The 13,297-nt window shown below is 42.1% G+C and overlaps 5 protein-coding genes across 5 annotated transcripts; 3 read left to right on the top strand and 2 right to left on the bottom strand.

The window, feature by feature from the left end:
- Positions 1-255: 255 nt before the first annotated feature.
- Positions 256-1,371, top strand: IL334_004380 (uncharacterized protein; the record flags this gene model as incomplete). Its single annotated transcript, XM_062936098.1, has 3 exons — positions 256-765; positions 842-879; positions 1,023-1,371. 3 exons carry the CDS (start codon positions 256-258, stop codon positions 1,369-1,371), a joined length of 897 nt encoding a protein of 298 aa, XP_062792149.1.
- A 1,804-nt stretch (positions 1,372-3,175) lies between these two features.
- On the top strand, positions 3,176-6,620 carry IL334_004379 (uncharacterized protein; the record flags this gene model as incomplete). Its single annotated transcript, XM_062936097.1, has 14 exons — positions 3,176-3,316; positions 3,411-3,844; positions 3,906-3,966; positions 4,027-4,261; positions 4,347-4,420; positions 4,481-4,576; positions 4,636-4,735; positions 4,802-5,185; positions 5,240-5,655; positions 5,712-5,861; positions 5,915-5,986; positions 6,038-6,122; positions 6,177-6,359; positions 6,424-6,620. The coding sequence occupies 14 exons, from the start codon at positions 3,176-3,178 to the stop codon at positions 6,618-6,620; spliced, it is 2,628 nt and encodes an 875-aa protein (XP_062792148.1).
- A 451-nt stretch (positions 6,621-7,071) lies between these two features.
- On the top strand, positions 7,072-9,084 carry IL334_004378 (uncharacterized protein; the record flags this gene model as incomplete). Its single annotated transcript, XM_062936096.1, has 6 exons — positions 7,072-7,679; positions 7,740-8,059; positions 8,136-8,329; positions 8,399-8,578; positions 8,643-8,970; positions 9,035-9,084. 6 exons carry the CDS (start codon positions 7,072-7,074, stop codon positions 9,082-9,084), a joined length of 1,680 nt encoding a protein of 559 aa, XP_062792147.1.
- A 233-nt stretch (positions 9,085-9,317) lies between these two features.
- Positions 9,318-11,731, bottom strand: IL334_004377 (uncharacterized protein; the record flags this gene model as incomplete). Its single annotated transcript, XM_062936095.1, has 12 exons — positions 9,318-9,597; positions 9,667-9,805; positions 9,864-9,955; positions 10,008-10,069; positions 10,140-10,168; positions 10,228-10,322; positions 10,378-10,492; positions 10,554-10,648; positions 10,820-10,979; positions 11,094-11,166; positions 11,277-11,509; positions 11,596-11,731. 12 exons carry the CDS (start codon positions 11,729-11,731, stop codon positions 9,318-9,320), a joined length of 1,509 nt encoding a protein of 502 aa, XP_062792146.1.
- A 275-nt stretch (positions 11,732-12,006) lies between these two features.
- Positions 12,007-13,199, bottom strand: IL334_004376 (uncharacterized protein; the record flags this gene model as incomplete). The annotated part of the gene is made up of 5 exons (XM_062936094.1): positions 12,007-12,094; positions 12,162-12,682; positions 12,763-12,849; positions 12,920-13,097; positions 13,174-13,199. 5 exons carry the CDS (start codon positions 13,197-13,199, stop codon positions 12,007-12,009), a joined length of 900 nt encoding a protein of 299 aa, XP_062792145.1.
- Positions 13,200-13,297: the final 98 nt, after the last annotated feature.

The raw sequence follows: 13,297 nt of genomic DNA, 5'->3' as shown, positions 1-13,297 counted from the left end.
TTCTGGTCTTATCGATCCTTCATGGACGATGCGATAAATTCCTGATTTTGCGAAGGAGTCCGATAATACCCCATCTTCAGAATACTTGAACACGATATCAATATATTAAAGCTGCTAACCTTTGATTTCTTGTCGTCAATTCTACTCACTATACTCATTCAAAAACCAATCATATCAATCTGACACAAGGCAATTGACTTATCCTCACGATATATAGGTAACCTCACACAAGGTCACTCGACACTTGCATCGATCATGTCAGGTCTACAACTTACTTCACTTCCCTCGACATCACCCTCAATGTTTAAAACTAGTTTACCTTCATTCGACGATCTACTGAAATCGCTAGAAGAACCATCAATCAGTCTCCCACACGTGTTACAACATCATTCACCACATTACCATCCTCACCACTATCAACATCATTATCACCATGTCCAGCCTTACCCTTCTCCCCACCATCATCCTCGTCATATAAGTAGGCCACCATCCACACCACCCACACCGAGACCATCTTCGTCCGACGATAACTCATATTCTCACCCTAAGTATGACTCGAAAGGCCATGGAAGACCTAGATCATCCAGTGTACCTAGTACCTCCCGAACACATCTACAATCACCTTTCAGGGACTTACACATACTTTCACAACCTTCTATAGCTCATATTGATCATCACACCAATAGGGTACAATGCTTGAAAGAAGGAGATGGTGAATGGGCGCCCTATTCCTTGAACGCGGTAACACCTTCATCTTTACCATATGTGAGTTCTACACTTCGTATCTTCAAGTATGACAACAAGGTATACTGATCATGGCTGACGATATAGTCTGGATTAGCATGCGAGACCTCATTTCCACCCTCGATTTTCAACAGGGTCAATTCCTTACAAATTACAAACAACAAATCAAATAATCGACCAGAAACACTGTTGCTCACCCCTCCATCATCTCCATCCCAACTCCCAATCCCACTACCGGAATCAAGGTGTTGTAATACAACCAAAGCCGACTCCAATAGCGACACATCGGACGACCAGCCTCTCCCATTCTCCCTTAAGTACAAGCGAGCCTCTGACTCCGAGCTCAATGACGGGATCGATCTCGAACACGTACGGAAATATCAATGTACAGGACAACGACAACAACGATATGATCAGAACATCAACTCCAACCCCAGCACTGGATCCCAATCCAGTGAAAGAATTTGGCATTTCATCGGGGAGAAGGGATGTCATCTCCAACTTCACCAGCAACAAAGATCTGCTTTAACTTACGCCAGAAGAAGTGAAAGAGGCTCTTTAGTTGCGGAAGACTTCTTGATGCACATCATGGTGCTAGGCGATAAAAGAGCCTCGAGCATGATGTAGAGGTTATAATTCGGGCAGTAAAACTAGACGAGATTGTATTTGATTTTTTGGCTTTTATAGTGACTCACCCACACTGCTGTTTGGAACAGGTTGGTTCTTTCTTTGATTTATGATTCATGGTATCATTGTATTGTATGTATCTTTTTCACAGGTAGCTGATTGTATATAAATCTGTACCATATAACAATAATTTACCATGCCGATATCTTGTCTCATCTCAATACGTGGAGTGGAAACATTCATGCACATCTGTCAACTCCCTAATCTACTTCACCGAATCAAGCTCGTGTATCTGTCCATCGTTTTTTTCCGTTCTGTCACTCAAGCCCCTACACTCTTCTTGATTCAGCTCTGACCACTCAGGGGTGATCACTGCAAAATTTGCGTCCTGTGCAATATAGGTTCTGTCTAAACAAGAACCCAGTCCTCGGGCTGCTGTAGATCTGAGCTTGGTAGCTGTGACTACAGTGACTCTGGCTTCGATACCTTGACGACATCGTACTCAACGGCTTCTTCTGCCTCTTCCATTCAAGCATCCGTTTATCCAAAATTTAGAGACATTGCTACTGTCCCCGGGAAGCAGTCTGTATCGGGTATCTCTATCTTATCATCACTCATGAATTCCCTCAACCGTGATTGATCCACAAATTTCAAGGGAGCACAGGGCTTAAGTCAATTCACTTAGGAGGCTACCCCTTTCCAGTACGGAAGTGAACCCCCGTCCGGGAGGTTGTAGTCCATATGTGGGATGTTGAACCTCCGCCTTGGTCGAGAGCCTTCGAGCAATCGGGAAATCAAGCGTCTCTCTTCTCTGAGCGTAGTCGCGGGCGGGTAATTAATTCTGTATCTAGATGCAGCATCACGTGCATTGGCACGGTGTTTGTATGAGTAGGACACCGTGACCGAAACACCTTTATGAGTATCGCCTATTCTTTTGTGATCGGTCCTAACATCGCAAGGATGATAGTAAGCAGGTAATCGTTTGTGTGAGTTGCGTATCAAAAGCAGTGCCACAGGTTTTGGTGAATTCGAGAGATGTGGGTGACGAAATCATGGCCAGAGACCGAAAGAATGGACGGTCGATTCTGGATGTATAAGGCGATTGTGAGGTGGAGTACAGTGAAGTAGAATAGCAGGAATCCCGATGAATATATAGTTGTTTCCAATCCGTATATATGGTACAGGTCGGTCATAAAAGCCTCTGACAGAATAAAGTCAGTATATAGTATTGCATTGTGTGTCCTAGATCCTTTGATTCCCTTTCAGATCAGAGGATATGTCAGGTCGGTCTTCTCATTCGCCATCGTTAGCTTTCGATGGACTGACCGGATCATGCAGAAGGCTTCGTCAAAGTTGTTTTACGAGCAAAAGGACAAAATTCCATGCCGGAGCGGGATTTCGCCCAGACGATGCAATCGTAACGTAACGTAGGTGATTCGATTTGGAGATCTGTCTTACTATGATTGAACTATTTTGATACTCTACTTCGTTCACCGGATGAGAAGAAAGATGAACGGAGAATCCCAGGTTAGTACATGATCGCATTGAGAAGAGAATGTGTCATCTCATATGGATAACTATAGTGAGGTCGGAGTCGAACTGAAGAAGGAGAACATTACATCTTTTGATATCGGGAAGGAAGTACTGTACTGTAAATAACAATTGACGCGACGCGTCTCTCGAAGATAATTTCGGGATTTCTTGAATTTCACCATTGCTAGCTTGAATGACAACATTTTTCTATTCCGGTACTCTTATTACATGCAGGCCAATGGATTATATCGTACAAGATAATGCTTGAACGATGGAAGAACCTTCTTCCTCGAATCTCCCATCACTCGCAACTCCCGATCGATTCCCTTTCCCATATCCCAAACCATACGATATCCAACTTGAACTTATGCAAGTTGTCTTCAAAGCTATTGAAGATGGAAAGATAGCTATCGTAAGTCATCAATAACTTACTGTCCATCCAATCTAATTACCGTCTGATCATCTTATATACTGTTGATCTGACTGGATATAATTGAATATGATAGGTAGAATCACCCACCGGTACAGGAAAATCGTTATCTCTGCTTACATCAACTTTGACATGGTTAGACTTACATAAAAAGCGTTTGACGGAAGTTGCAGAAGGTGAACTAAGGGAGAAGCTCAAAGGAGATGACCCTGATGAACCGGACTGGGTCATTGAACATTCTATCAAAGCTAGACTCAATGAATTGAGGTCTGTAGAAGGAGCAAGGAATGAAAGACTGTCTAGAGCTAGAGAAAGGGAAAGGAAGATCCGACGAAACGGGAGTTCAACTAGAGGTATGGTGACGAAGAAGATCAAAAGTCAAGACAATTCAGGTGCGAATGAGCAAAGCGTAGAAGTTAGAGAAGAAGAAGATTATCTGCCAGATGATAAAGATGAGCAAGATGATCAAGGTCCTTATCTATCTAAAGAAGTGAGAGATCTCATGGATAAGTGAGTATCTTGGAACATCCTTCCAATTTAGAGCTGACAGCTAACATGTTTGGCTGAAAAGGTACGAAGCTTCTCGACCTAAAGCACATCAGGAGGAGGAGCAAGATGAAGATGGTCCAAAAGTGAGTTTCGTCATTCAACCGGTAACAGCCTTTGTATGACTGATTCAATAGGTTGAATAGATATATTATACTTCGCGAACTCATACTCAATTACGTCAATTGACTTCTGAGTTACTCAAGACATCTTTTCCTATATCTGATCATACCAATGCAGAAGCTGGACCTTCAAACGGTGTCAGCTTGGTACCGCTGGGAAGCAGGAAACAGCTTTGTATTAATGACAAAGTGAGGAATTTAGCCAAGAATGGAGGAGATGAGAGATTGAATGAAGCTTGTTTGGATATGCAAAAGTCTGGTGAGTATCTTCGTCTTGAACTGACTACCATCAATTCTAGGTGACTGACCACAAAGCGCTCTCGGCTTACAAACTTCGACTATAGGTAAAGCAAGATGCGAGTTCCTGCCCTCAAAAGCAGAAGAAGTATCGATGCTGGATGCTAGGGATTCTGTACTGGTAAGCTTCCAATCACTAACATCGCATATTCAATATCACTGATACAATGACACTATAAAGGCCTCCGTCAAAGATATAGAAGATATAGTGACTGTGGGGCGTAAATCTTGTGTTTGTCCTTATTACGCTACGAGGCGGGCTGTGAAGCAAAGCCAAGTGCGTCGAGACCACCTCATTCCCACTTCACAACCAATGTCGCTGATATGTATTTTCAGATCGTGACTTTACCATACAACCTACTGCTGCAGAAGAATGCCAGAGAAGCTTTAGACATCAACCTAAAAGACCAAGTGATAGTAATTGATGAAGCGCACAGTGAGTCCTCAACGCTTTGGTCAAGACTACTGGACGTCAAAGACGCTGATCAACAATCTCTGACAGATTTAATCGACACTCTACTCTCAATATACTCCACCACGCTCACTTCGACCTACCTCATCAGCGCGATATCCCAATTACAACAATACCTCTCGCGCTTCAAGAACCGATTGAAATTTGTCCACGCTCTGAAGATCAAACAAGTCTTGAGTTTGTTACAAGGTTTGATCAAAGTTTGTGAAGCATTCGCTTCGTCCTCTTCTCAAAAAACGGATGGTAAAGCAAAGTCCAAAAACGAAGTCATGAATGCCAACGAACTTATGGAAAGAGTTGGAGGAGGCAATGATCAATTGAATCCTATCGATCTAGTTGAGTATCTGAAAGAGAGCAAATTGGCTAGAAAGATATCTGGGTTCTCAGAGCATCTACAAGACCTTGCCATGAAAGGTAAGCTGCTGCAGATGATAGTTGGCCCTGTGTAGCTTATATTGTGGGCTTCAGATCCCAAAACCTCTCGGTCAACTAGTCAAAGACACGCTTCCATAGCTGCTTTCCACATTGTAGAATCATTCCTGATCTCTCTCGTTGACGCAAGAGACGATGGAAGGGTCATCTTATCGCTTGAAGAAGGTCATTCTGGTCCAACAGTAGTGATCAAATACGTATTACTGAACCCAGCAGAAAGATTCAAGGAAATAGTAGAACAAGCCAGGAGCGTAATCTTAGCTGGAGGAACTATGGAACCGATATCAGATTTCCTTCAACAGCTTTTCCCTTCTCTCCCTAAGGATCGATTTGCAACCCTATCATGTGCACATGTGATCCCAAAGGAGAACCTCCTGACTCAGGTGGTTTCCGTTGGACCTAGAAAAACGGAATTTGAGTTCAAGTACTCCAATAGGGACAACGATGCTTTAGTGAGTTTCAGATGCCAACTGGTGCCCCGAATGAACGGCTGACGTCTATGTGAAAGTTGACCGAGCTCGGATCCGTCATTCAGTCTACGATTGGCTTGGTACCGGACGGAGTAGTAGTCTTTTTACCTTCTTATGCTTTTTTGGATAAAGTCAAAGCTTTTTGGACGAAATCTGGATTGATGGGGAAGCTGGGTGACAAGAAGACCGTGAGCGAAGCGAAGATTCACCAGCATTTCGTGAACTGACATGATGTCTCCAGTTGTTCTTTGAGCCGCAAACGAGCGGGGACGTCGAGGGCACGCTGAGGGATTACGCTGTAGCTATATCATCAGTGAGCGAGCTATTTTCTCAATCGCTCGGGGTCAGCTAATGATCTCTGTAGTGTAACGCGACTTTGGCCGCTGGAGATAAAAGCAAGAAGACAGGAGCGTTGCTGTTCGCCGTTGTTGGAGGGAAACTATCAGAAGGTCAGTCGTGAATTGTATGTAAAGCTCAGTGAACTGATGCTCATTCCGGGGTAGGAATCAATTTCTCCGATTCTTTAGGTCGATGTGTCATGATGATTGGATTACCATTTGCTAATGTCGGCTCAATCGAACTACAAGAACGTATGAGATACATCGAAAGTTTACCTGGGAATGGTAAAGATGCAAGTAGAGAAATGTATGAAAACCTGTGTATGAGAGCCGTCAATCAGTCTATTGGTGAGCATCCATCTAGTCGTTATACAATTGAGCATTAAACACTCATAACGCATATGGAATGTAGGAAGAGCGATTCGTCATGCAAATGATTACGCTACTATCCTTCTTATCGATAAACGATATTCAACTGCTAGAATCAGGAATAAGTTACCTAAATGGATTGGCGAAGACGTTAAAGTGCAGAATGATTATGGGAGTGTGGCGAAAGGTATCGCTGGTTTTTTCAGGGAGAAAAGAGAGAAAGAAAGGGGGATCAAATGAGGAAGTTCATTCGACGATGATCGATTTCATCTGCGCCCCTTCGCCGTCACCGTCAAGTGAACTGTTGTACATTTGGAATCTTGCATGATCGCATAGTCACGATATGCATTTGTTGTATAAGAAAGAAGATGATGGGAGTGTGAACAAAGGTAAGTGAAACGAAGTAACGCACTGACCACTTCCGTCCTTTCCCTTTTTTCAATTCCTTTGTTGTGTTTGACAATGGGATCCCGTGCTGAATGAATAAAATCTAACGCAACCCAACCAGTCAAATGATAAGAAGGGATAACAATCACAACGTTCACAATCACATTTCGACATCAAGAGAAACATCTTCTTTCCTTGCATATATATATATTGGTTGAACTATACTCATGATCTACAAAAGAAGTGACTGCTTGAACAACCAAGTATACTTCCTTTGATAACATCAATAATCGAGTAATCAATGATGGCCCCTTCCTTCCTACGTAAGAGAGGTAGACCTGAATCGCAGTCAATACCTAACCACGATCAGGTCATTAGACAGGCTTTATCATTACCAGATTTGACTACACCTTTATTAGATATCTCATCATGGGAAGAAGTACCTCCATTCACTTTTACTTTGAAGAAGAATCACAATCAGACCTCTGAATCCGATTCTGCACCAAGTGGAAACAAGGACAAAGAAATGTCATACAGAGGAAGAGGTAAGAAACCTTCTTTAGTTGGTGGTAACCCTAAAGATATTCAGTTTCGTCGACCCTTTACACCAATGATGATCACTCCAACATCCAATTCAACTTATAATACTTCACCAAGAGATTTCAGACAGAGTATCTTTTCTTGGGGGAACGAAGAGCAGAAACACAATCCACCAAGTTCATGGAGTAGTCCCACTCAACCTGGATCAGGGTTAGGATCAGGATCATCTGGTTCAAACTCGAGACCAGGATCAGGAGGAGATGTCAGAGATAGTTTACACAGAGTCATAAGTAGAAGAAAAGGTAGAAAGAAAGGTACAGTTGGACAATTGAATATCGTCATTGTTGGTGGGAAGAATGTAGGTAAAACAAGGTATGTAATTGTCAAGCCCGTATTGAGCTTGCTGGCGCAGCTAATGAGGGATCGGTCTAGTTTCATCAATCTTTTCCTTTCGTCACTCTCAGAATCGTCATCTGAACAACCGTCTTCTCTACCTTCGACAAATCAACCAACGTTGAAGCCCAAAGCGTATACTACAATATCAACAGTATCCGAACGTGAGAAAATTCAAGTGAGGTTCATAGATACACCAGGTTTAGATTTGACGATGGAGGATGACGTATCGCATCAATGTCGTGAGAGGGGAGTCGGTGGTTTGATCAGGATGTTGGAAGATAGATTCCAAGTTATGTGTGAGGAAGAAAAGAAGGTTAGGAGAATGACAGGTGGTGAAGACGGGTTGATACATCTAGGTGAGTTTGATCGCTTCTCTGTCACGCAGACTAGCTCTATTAGATGGCACAGAATGTTGCTAATGTCACTACTCAGTGGTATACCTACTTGATGCCAGAGTCATTCTCCATCCTCAAACACCAAGACAAAACGATAAGATCGATTGGTCGCATACCGACTTATTCGAAGATGGTTATTCTTCGACCCAGAATCCCACCCGTGGTAAACCATCTTTGACGCACAGTCATACGATTGTCAGACCGAAGGTGTCAATTATTGAATTAGATATCGTGAGAATCTCGCTCCAATTTTCTTTTTTAATCAGATTTAATACTGATTATGATCATGTATTGCAATAGATACGTAGATTGGCGAAAAGAGCAAACGTACTTCCAATCTTGACGCATTCAGATTCGTTGACTACTTCTCAATTAGATATAGTCAAAGAAGCTGTTCGAAGGGATTTGAGTTTAAAAGAAGCTGATATACCAGGAAACGGATTTGGTATTTTCACAGGAACAGACGATGTCTCAAGATCTGTAAGTACAACCACCCAGCTCTATATTATGTTACACAGTGAAAGTAAGCTGAGTGAGTTTGCAGAGCATCGATTCTGATCAAAGACCTTTAACACCTGAATCACTTCCATCGACTTCAATCTCAGAAATGCCATTTGCAATCTTTTCACCTGATTTCACTTCCACAGCCGAATCCAGCGATCGTGACAACGAGGATACCAAACAGAAAGGAAATACAATAAGAGCATATAAATGGGGTGAAGCTAATATATACGATTCAAATCATTCTGATTTCATGAATCTTCAAGAAGCTGTACTAGGTGATAATTCAAGGCTATTGAGAAGTACCACAAGAGAAGTGCTGTATGAGAGATACAGGACTGAAAAGTTGTTGGCTAAAACTGGAATTAAACGTGAGTTCTTCTCTCACATAAGCTTCTCTCGTTACACCATTGATCCAATGACGATTTACTGTAGTAAGGATAGAAGAAAGGGAAAGGCTCATGAAAGAGATTGAGAAAGTATGACAGAAGGAGATACCGATAAAGCGTAAAGTGCAAGGTTGTTGGTTTGATGTATATGGTTTGTACAATCAGCTGGTCTGATCATCTCTCATTCAGCACTCTGGTGATCGACAATATTGCAGTGGGTTTCGCGTAACATGGGAATCATAAATGCAATAATTCCAGATGAACATGAACGTCTATACATTCATTCTACCTAAAGAAATCCGCAACTTAATATCGGATTTGAAGTGTCTCTAAATATCCTTCTTATCTTCTACATCAACTCGCTCTAAAGCTTCAGCTGTTTTGTCTAAAGTATATTGATGAACTTGCAAATCTTTAGATTGTTGAGTTGACGGTAAGACCAAGGGACTATTGACCAAATCTTCTTTCTCATCTTCTAATCCTTGTCCCTGTTCAGGTGAGTTAAGAGCATCGGTATAAGGTGATTGTGGTGTTGAAGAAGTCATTGATACTCCCGATGCAGAAGCTAACTCCATCTCTTTACGAAGTTTCTCCAGTTCCCTTTCGAACCTAGGAGTTCATCCAGGTGGGATTAGCAAGGGTGGTGACTAAGAATGAGGGATTGGATGATACACTCACTTTCTACCAAATACCTCAACGTAGAATGAAGCCCCGTTCCATGCTGATACAGCAAAGATGATGATCAAAAACGCCGAACTCGCTCTTGAATTACGTATGAATAGAGCAGCAGGTGGAATCATGAATATGATACTGTAGACTGAAAGGAAGATCGAGTGTTATTTGCAGCTTGTTATATTATTCCAGTCACGACTCACTCAGTTGACCAAAGATAAACCATAATTCCCTATGTTCAGGTCGAATCCCTTGTAACGCTTTCCCAATAGGTCCACGCTTATCGTTCAGCATGCTATAGCAAGTGTATCAGCACATCGTCATCTATCATTATCTCGCTGACTTACTAATGGAAAGAGTTCTGCCTCTCGCCAGATTCAATCTTGCTTTTTCTATCTAGCGAGATGAACTAACAGATTTGATATATAATCAGCATCACATCAGCATCACATTTTACAGGATTTCATCTCGTGGCTGACCTTGTAATATGCTGCTTGCCAAAGAATATCTGCGAAGAGAACAACTTAGCCTTCTGCCTCCCATAAGACGCCGAGTTCATTGACTTACACGGCACACCTGCGAAGAAAATCATGGTATACCATTTGTAATCACCTACATCTCTCAAACCTGGATATCGTGCTTCCGCATTTGGATACGTGTGTCTATCCGATTATCGCTTTAGCTGTCGACATCTCGATAAGTGTAATACTAGCTCACCTTATAACAGTTAAGACGATCGGTGGATAGATATGTATAAAGATAGATATGATCTTGTCCAACGAATGGAAGACTAGTGAATTTCGCCAAGTGATGATAGCGCTTGCGAGGGGACCTGGTTTTTCCCGTTGGCGTTAGTCCTTTCTCGATGTACGTTGAAAGATAGTGCGACTTACCCAATGTCAAGAGATGACAGCAAATGAAAAGTTTGGTTGATGAAGGGAAAACCCATATCCACAGTAAATCAAGGACATTCACAAAGTAACACATGCTATAGTTCGAATCACGTTAGACGATACTCCCCGGATGTGATACTAGAGGTGATGAGTAGTGAAATAGAGCGAGCGGAAGGGAAACGAATCCATTTATGAAGATACCTAAACAACTTACTCTACGTTATACATTAGCATGAGCAACCATCGATTTCATCCTGGAATTACACTCACCAAACAAGAAATAATGCCAAGCCTTTTTCTTATATGTATAAGCTCTCAAGGGGAGATAAAAGCCAATTTGGATCGTATATGCCAATGGGAAATACTCAGGTGCCATACCGTATAACAAGCAAGTGAATGCTAGACTCATTACTCCGAATAAGAAAGCTAAACCACGAGGAGGGTCAGCATTGAACCTTTTATGCCAACAAATGTGAGAACGAATGAAAAGCAAGGCGGAAAGAAGGGATGTTTTCAAAGAAAAGTCAGAAAACAACTCACATATCTTATCTTTCGTTCTCACGACTTGAGCAGATCTCCAAGTTCCAGATAAATGGGTCACTTTGGCTGCAAGCTGATATTTTCATTGTTTAGAGAGAGAACATGCATTTTCCCCCTCCATTACTGAAGAACTATTTGGGGGAGAGGGAGAGGGAGCGGACCGGCTGGAAAAGAGCAACTCACTTTAACTTTTATCCTCTCGACTTCTTTTTCAACATCTTTCCTGTATTTCTCTCCTACTCTACTGTCCCTATCTTCCTCATCGTCCATCAACAATATAGTACTGCCTCCCCCTCCAGGTGTTCTCAATCCCTTGGGAAGCAATTCCACGGCTCGGGATTTGAGCTTTGAAGATTGTGCTTTCAATCGTCGGTTAAAAAGATCCAATCTCGAGTCGAAGAACGTTTCGATAACATCTACGAGCAAAGCACTTCATCAGCTTTGAGCTACGATAGACAATAAGCTGATCAAGTGTAGTAGTATAAAGAGGGACAAGACGCACCTAGAAGTGTCAAAGCACCAGCCCAATCTTCAGAGTACCGGTCTAAAGAAGTCAACGTCATTATGTTTGTGAACGATGAACTTCTAGATAACGGTTCTCGTTTGGGTCGATCAGGATATATTCCAGGTGAAGACATCTTGTCCTGTCTCTTTCAATTTGACCTCGCTCTTCTGAAAGATCGAAATATCAAAGTGTTTGCGGTATTGATTGGAATGATGCTCAATGTATACGAGAAAGAAGCGTGAAATGTGAAGACACAAGTTGATGTTGTTGTAAATGACGTAATGGGATCAGTAACAGCGTCTGAACGCGTCCTTGCGTCCTTGCGTTTAGAATGCTCAGTGTACAGATTAGTTCATTCATTCATTCATTCAAACATTCGTTCATTCATGCATCCACACACAGGAACTGTCACCCCTTGAAGTGCTTGACGACAATGACGGGTAGACTAGAACCCTTATCAAACAAACTACCCTCTACATAAGGTCTTGTACTCATCCTACAATGTCATATAACATCAATGATAGGCTTCGCCTTCACCGATGGAGAGTGCAAACAGAACTTACATATTCCATCTCCATATTTTACTTTCTCCTTTAAGTGAAAATTGCAAATGTTTAATGAGTACGAAAAGCATTATCTTGATCTCCAGGATAGCCAACTTGTAACCTATACATCTCCTTGGACCGTCTAAGAAAGTCATGAAATTTGGATATATGCCTGGACCTGGAGGGATCTCATTTGGAATTGAAGTTTTACGAGGTATGGTATGATGAATTGGATCCGGTATGGGGGAAGAAGAGCTCGATAAGAAAGAGGAAAGATCTCTTGTTTCTTGATGAAATGGATGTAGCACACTGAACGGCACCGAAGATGTACGAGATCTATCGGAAGATACCTCTGGGTGAGTAGTCTTCTCAGGTATACCATTAGTCGACCAAGGTGGATTGAACACAGGGAATGATGCAGTTCGAGGCGTCTCTACAAATGGCATGTTTACCCCTAAAAACCTTGACGGGTCAAATGTTGATGCGTTCTTTCCCCAAATTGAAGGTGATGTATGAAGATGTTCGATAGGGATATGTATCTAAGCACAGAGTATGTCAATATTGAAACAGATATGTTGCCGATATTGAACTCCAGTTAAGAAGGAAAACGGTTATTTACCAATTGACCTTTTCTAACTCTCATTTCATTGACAACTTTCCCATTGCTCAATTTGACAGGACTCGATAAAGGTATTATATCATCTCTCTGAGCTTGATGTGCGTACCCGCAATACAACTTAGATGATCGGAGATTGCCAATTTCGGATTTGATTCACTGTACCAGGTAATGAAGGGTATACCCTTAGTACCTCTTTAACAACAGCGTCTAGATAGGGCAAATCATCAATCTGTTCGTACGGTATGTTATCACTATAACATGTCAATTCAGCTCGGAGGGTATCTTGGATATAAGTATTCTGAGCGAGTTGGTATATCGCCATCGCTATTGTACCGCTATGTAAACTCTGGTGCTAAGCATGTAGCGTTGTTTACTGTATATAGCGATAAAGCAAGGCTTTGTGAGACTGACGCCGTCTTATCTGAGCCGGCAAACATGGATATCGCTAATTGTCCAGTAATCTCTTCATCAAGTATGCTATGAACTCACTTTGTTTCGCGGAAAGAATTGCTCACTCTGGTCATCGACACTGCAC

Source organism: Kwoniella shivajii, chromosome 5, assembly GCF_035658355.1.
Source record: "Kwoniella shivajii chromosome 5, complete sequence".
In the NCBI taxonomy this organism is placed as follows: domain Eukaryota; kingdom Fungi; phylum Basidiomycota; class Tremellomycetes; order Tremellales; family Cryptococcaceae; genus Kwoniella; species Kwoniella shivajii.
Note: the sequence above shows the minus strand (reverse complement) of the source record. Positions and strands in the feature narration are given on the sequence as shown.